This window comes from Euphorbia lathyris, chromosome 2, assembly GCF_963576675.1.
Source record: "Euphorbia lathyris chromosome 2, ddEupLath1.1, whole genome shotgun sequence".
NCBI lineage: Eukaryota > Viridiplantae > Streptophyta > Magnoliopsida > Malpighiales > Euphorbiaceae > Euphorbia > Euphorbia lathyris.
In genome coordinates this window covers 23,136,830-23,143,644 of record NC_088911.1, presented here as the reverse complement: position 1 = coordinate 23,143,644, position 6,815 = coordinate 23,136,830, and the positions used below count along the sequence as shown (strand labels likewise).

Sequence of the window (6,815 nt, the reverse complement as noted above, 5' to 3'; positions counted from 1 at the left end):
AAGCGTTAAAGTTAAATTTGGACCATTGTACGTTAAGGTCAAATTACACTTCACCAACAATATTAGGATCAAATTTGGTTTTTATCCATTTTTTTCACATATATTGAGCTCCTCACACAATTTTTCTCTTGTGTGCCATTTTATTTTTGACAAGTCATTACACACAAGAGAAGGGGGACAATTATTTGAGGGTAAAAATAATTTTTAACATTTTATGCATATTAGACTTTTGTATTAAAAGTTTAGAAAAAGATTTGTATATACAAAATAAAGTGAAATAAGTATAAAAGCAAAAAAAAAAGCAATTGGTTGGAAATAGCTATCCTTAAGGAAACATCAAATGTTCAGTTTTGAAAAATTCTTCGAGATGTTAGATAACAGAGATTGACAGAAAAGAGCTTGAATCCACAAACTAGAGGTTGCAAATTTTCTGAATTCAATCTCTGGAGCTTCATCCGAGCTGTGATGAGAGAGGAACAATTTTTGAAGATTACTAAAGAAGCACATGTGCAAAATCGAGACTGCAACTTAATCACTCAACTGGAAGCTATTTTCTAGTTTCAGCAATGGTGAGGAGTGTTGGTCCCTTATAACGTGACAAGGTTAGTTCCAAGGGGGGGGGATAGGAACTATTTAAAATTTTGTCCGTTAAGGCTGACTTCTTTTCTTAAGAAAAGGTTTACACAGCGGCGCTAAGTAGTTTTAAGACACAAGCTTAGTCAACTTGTGACTAAGTCTGTTTCTTTCCTTGAGTCGGGAGATAGCACTTAGAATCTACTCCTGAACTCAGCTTCTTAGTGCACTCAACTCAGCGTGAGTTCGTTACTTAGTCAGTTTTATAGCAAACAATATATAAAGGAGTTTAAAGGTTAGAAATATGTTACTCAGCAGACATATCCTGGTTCGGCCTCTCCGCCTACATCCAGTCCCCGGAACGCGTTCCGAGCTTTTTGAATTCTCTACTGAGCTCTTTAAAGGTAGAGCACGAAACTTTTTACAATAGAAGCTGAGTATACAAGAGTACCTTCCTCTATACCTATACTCACTTCTATAACTACCGCTGAGTACTATAACCGAGTACTCAGCCTCTCCTTTCTATTCTTCTAGAAATGATAAAGTGTTTGTCATAAACAACAATTGCTAAGACACTTTAGATGATTGAAATCACTCTAGACTTTTACACAATGATTGGAAATTGGTGTAAGATTTTTGCTTTGCTTTTCTCACAGAACTTCAAATATGAATTTGGACAGCGTTTCGACTAATTGAAGATCTGCATCGAATGAAGCAATTGAGAGGCCTTTATATAGTGACACTTCAAGCACCGGTAATTTCGAATTTCGAAATAACCGTTGGAGGCAAACGGCTTCCTGTCGTTGTCACTCAGGACGTGCTCAGTGTCGTTGGCCAATGAGATTCTTGCATCTTCTGTCTACGGCAGTGCTCAGCAGCTTTTTGTCAGATAAATAGAATGTTTCGACATTTACGGCAAAGTCTTCCAGACAGCTTCCTGCGCCTTCTGAACTTTACCCAAAGTAGAAATACTTTGTCTAGAAGTTGGTTCTGTTCTGCCGCTGACCTGACTGCATTGTCGCTCAACTCAGCAGCTTCCTCTTGAAGCTTTTGATAGAAGGCTTCTCGATCCTTCTTCATGCTGAGTCGTCGTTTTACTTGATACGACTGCGTTTTAGCTTCTTGGGCCGTGAGGTCTTGATCTGTTGACTTGGGCTTGACTTCCACTTATGGGCCTTTAGACTTTTTATCTTAATGTCTTATAAATCAATAAACTCAACATTTGAACAAACACATTAGTGTGAATAAATCAAAGCATTTAAATTTAATGTGTTAGAATATTTTTTTATCAATTACTTAAATAATTTTGTCAAATCAAAATCGTGTGGAAAGGTGTTTCAACAAGGAGTAGACATCATGGGCTGGTAAAGGAGTTAGATGGGCTGGTACAGGAGTTAGTGAGACAATAAATTCTGCTCTCTAAGCTAAATTTGTCTTTAAATATGACCACTTGCCTTCAAAAAAAAAAACGGGTAAATTACATACGTGGTGTACAACCTTTACCCGTAATCACACTTTGGTGTACAACCAAAATTTTGTCACATTAAACTGTATAACCTTTTAGTGACCTCCCACTAAAGTGTACAACAAGTAAAAATGAATGTTCAATCAACGCGCCACCTCAGCTTTGACTGGTCAAAAAGTAAAAAAAATTCAACCACTTAATATAAAATTACTTCTATATCTCTATCTCTTCATATCTTTATCTTCTTCCCTCTGTTTCTTTCTCTCTCTTCAAATTTCTTTCTCCCTCTAACCTTTCTCTCTTCAAATTTCTTTCTCTCTAACCTCTCTCCATAAAATCAATACCATCAGGATCCACTGCAACCTTGGGGCTTAGAATTGGAAAATGAAAACTGTAAATTTACACAAATAAGATGAGTATGAGAGAGAAGTTGAAAGGCCAACTTATTTTTGCAGGAAAAAAATTATTTGAGAAATCTGGATAAAATGGACTACTTAGTAAGATTAATTCGCTCAAAAATAATTTGATATCAAATTATGTGTATTATCAATTCCTTGAGGCAAAATATACAACTGGTTTCGCTTTTTCTATATAACTACCGCCGGAAAAAATCAAGACAGATGGTAATCGATTTTGATAGCAGAAATGGAGGGTCAAAGTCAGGATTCATCTATGTCTGCAAAAAGAAATTAATAGAGAATTATGGTACAGAGACTAGGGATTGATTGGCCATATTTGAGTAATCGGGATGTCTCGGGGAAGAAGATGAAATCTAATATAAATAATTTTCCACAAAAGCTTGAGCGAAGTAGAAGGATCGAGATGATGGTGGTCGGCGAAGCAGATCCGGTTTGATGAACGTGGTGGTGATCGGCGGAGAAACACGGACGGAAGTTGTGGTGGTCATTGGCAGAGTGGAAGAGAAGACGGGGCAGATCTGAAAGTTGAAGTGCAATGTTAGCTTATTTTCTTATATTAAATTTAATTTTTTTTCACATGTGTCTAATTTTGATTAACTATGGCACATTGGATAATTTCTCCAAATGTAAATATTCTTTTTAGAGAGAGAGAAGAGTTAGATAGAGAAATGGAGTGAGCTCTATTTTTTTTCAATTTGGAAGGGATAAGGGTATTTTAGTAATTCCATATTAGGGATATGAATTTTTGACTTTTAAAGTGGTCAAAATGCTGATGTGGCACCGGCTGTACACTTTAGTGGGAGGTCACTAGAAGATTGTACAGTTTAGTGTGATAAAATTTTGGTTGTACATCAAAGTATAATTATGGGTAAAGGTTGTACGCCACGTATGTAATTTACTCAAAAAAAAAAAAAACAACAACAAACATTCAAAAAAAATATAACTTACAACAACAAAATTTGGATTGAAATTCTCTGCAATTCTAGAAATTTTCAGCCATTTTTCGTGTCATTCTAGCTTCCAAACTTCAATTTTTAATCTCTCAAATTATTCTCAATCATTCCCTTTTGTTTACTTATTCTTTGTTGTCCAAAGATCTATTGTTTCCAAGCTTAAGTTCTTTGGTTTTGAACAAAAATTCCAGCAGCCCACTTACTTCAAAAGCATCATTTTCATCCCTTAAATCCATCCTGAACCAGCCACCTTTAGTCCTCTTCAATTAATTGTAGTTTTGGTTGACCATTAGCCCCATTCCATCTCTAATTCTTCATTCCATTCGGCCATATCTCTGCTGCCCCATTCTCAGTTTTACAATTAATTTTCAGTCTCATTTTATTTTAGTCAATTTTTGAACTCAACAACTCACTCATTTACGTGCTCAATTCTCTCATCGGTCTCGGTTTGCAATCTCAGTACATCGGACAACCTCAACAGCGGTCATTTGGTGTCAAAGTTGGATTCCATCTCTGGACTACATGAGCACATGTGTAAAACCGGGACTACAATTGGCAGCTAGTTTCTAGCAGCCTCACACCAGATTTTCAGCAAGATTTAGCAGAAATAGTGAGAAGTAGACATCATGAGTTGGTAAAGGAGTTAATGGGACAACAAATCCTTGCTCTCTAAGCCAAATTTGTCTATAAATAAGACCATTTTCCTTTAAAAAAAAACAACAAATAATAAAAAATAATACAACTTACAACAACAAAATTCGGATCAAAATACTTCTTTAAAGCTTTGCAATTCCAGAAATTCCCTGCTCATTTTTCCTGCCATTCTTGCTCCCAAACTTCAATTTTTAATCTCTCAAATCATTCTGTTTTGTTTACTTGTCCTTTACTGTCCAAAAATCTATTGTTTCCAAGCTTAAGTTCTTCGTTTGTAACCAAAAATTCCAGCAGCCCACTCACTTCAAAAGCACCAATTTTCATCCTTTAAATTCATCCCAAACCAGCCACCTTGATTTCTCTTCGATTAATTGCAAGTTCGGATAACCTTTAGCCCCATTTCCATCCTTAATCCTTCATTTCATTCCTTAATCCTTCATTTCATTCGGCCATATAGTTGTTGTCCCATTCTCGGTTTTACAATTAATTTTCAGTCCTATTTTAGTCAATTTTTGAGCTCAACAACTCACTTATTTACGTGCTCAATTCCCTCCTCGGTCTCGGTTTGCAATCTCAGTACATCAAACAGCCTCAACACTGACCATTTGATGTCAAAACGAAAACACGAGTTCATTAATTTACTTCATAATTTCTGTTTAAATTTTATTACATTTGATTCCATACAAATTCATACTCGTTTACAAGAGATGCATACAAAGACAATATAAGCTACTAGACCTTAATACTAATTACACCAAATCACCATATTTATAACTTTTTTATTCATAAACTGGTAAGATATTGTCTAGAACTAAATTGTTCATCTTGAACCATTTAGGTGGTAACACGATTCCTGAATAGTCTAGGACTAATTAGTCCTGAACTAGTGTATAATATATAATGTTATATATATCTACTAAATTGGAAATAAATGAAATAGGAAGTCAAGTGAACAGAGAAAATAGGTGATTATCCCATCCTATTTCAGAAACTTTTCCTTGAACACCAAAGCTATTGTAAGAGCTGATTTCATTGGGGGGTTATTGGCAGTTTGTAAAATGCAGAGTTGAAATTGTCTTCTTGTATGAGTTTCTCTAGCTCTTCCAATTCAAACCCATTAATGTAACTTAGTAAAGGATCCACCTGCATTGCATAACAATCATATCATATTATATCATAAATCACAAATCCGATATAAAAAGACATTGAAAACCCATTAATTACCTCTGATGCATTATTGTCTGTGTTAGTAGAATTTGAGGAATCAGAAGGGGTTATTCCACAGGGACTGCATACACCTTCTTCAGCAGCTGATATATCTATTTTCTGGTATAGATTTTGACATTCAAAATCACTTGCAAGGCAACTTAATTTGTCATTTACAGAGGTTGACATAGTAGTATCAGAACCCTTATAGTAATGTGACTTATCTTCATCATTAGCGGAATTAGTTGTGACATTGTCAAAATTTGGTAGGCAAGTCCACTCACCTTCTTCATAAATTGACATATTAGTCATCTCATTTGGATTATAATCATCAATATCAGAACTTATATGGACGCTCGATTCATGTTCATCACAAGATGAATTCACTGTCATCTCATTCAAATTCTGATTTTCAAGATCAGACTCAAAAATCATATGAACTTGTTGGCCTTCATTGATGGTCTCATTTGCCTTCACCTTCAATTTCGCATTTGGATTATAATCATCAAAATCAGAACCTATATGAATGCTGGATTCATGTTCATCACAAGATGAATTAACCGTCGTCTCGTTCAAATTTTGATTTTCAAGATCAGACTCAAAAACCATATGAACTTGTTGGCCTTCACTGATCATCTCATTTGGATTATAATCATCAAAATCAGAACTTATATGAACGCTAGATTCATGTTCATCACAAGATGAATTAACCGTCATCTCATTCAAATTTTGATTTTCAAGATCAGACTCAAAAACCATATGAACTTGTTGGCCTTCACTGATCATCTCATTTGGATTATAATCATCAAAATCAGAACTTATATGAACGCTAGATTCATGTTCATCATAAGATGAATTAACCGTTATCTCATTCGAATTTTGATTTTCAAGATCAGACTCAACAACCATATGAAGTGGTTGGCCTTCATTGATTATTGGATATTTTGCAGCACCACCGACTTATTGTGGATCCAAAGATAAGTTCCAGATTTTACAAGAAAAATCACTACTCTAGATTATTCAGGAAAACTCTAAGTTACCGACATAAATTGTGGTTAGCATTTAATGTGGAACCAACTTAGACTTTTATAAATAGGACTTCAGAATTGTGTATTGAAGATAGAGTGCATAAACAAATAATTGAGTTAAAGGGAAGTGTGGGCACCAAATAATAGAGTGAGTGAGCAGCAAATAAAAACAATAAATTGAATACATATACGTATTGTTTGTACGTGAGTGGTTCAAATGTATTTTTGTAAAATTTCAGTTTCAAAATAATAAAATTAATCTTGTTCAATTAAGTCCTCCATAGTTCAACAAGTGGTATCAGAGCGGGTGGTCAGGGACCGATACGTGGTCGAGTACAAGAAGGCGGTCAGGGACCGGGAGTCGAGTGCTTCGAAAGTTCGCGATCCGGGATCGTGGTGGTACGAGGTATTTTTAGCGTGCAGTCCGGGACTGTAAAAAACATTGGTCGGTGTTACTTGGTTAATTAAAGGAGATAACCAAGTCGTGATGGCAGACATGTCTACCTCGGTAAGCACT

The 6,815-nt window shown here is 35.3% G+C and overlaps 1 protein-coding gene across 1 annotated transcript; it reads right to left on the bottom strand.

Annotated features, from left to right (window-relative positions):
• Window positions 1–4,890: 4,890 nt before the first annotated feature.
• Window positions 4,891–6,207, bottom strand: LOC136217346 (uncharacterized). Its single transcript, XM_066003949.1, has 2 exons — window positions 5,289–6,207; window positions 4,891–5,207 (listed from the first exon to the last, which is right to left on the bottom strand). The coding sequence occupies exons 1-2, from the start codon at window positions 6,177–6,179 to the stop codon at window positions 5,094–5,096; spliced, it is 1,005 nt and encodes a 334-aa protein (XP_065860021.1). The 5' UTR covers window positions 6,180–6,207; the 3' UTR covers window positions 4,891–5,093.
• Between the last annotated feature and the right edge of the window lie 608 nt (window positions 6,208–6,815).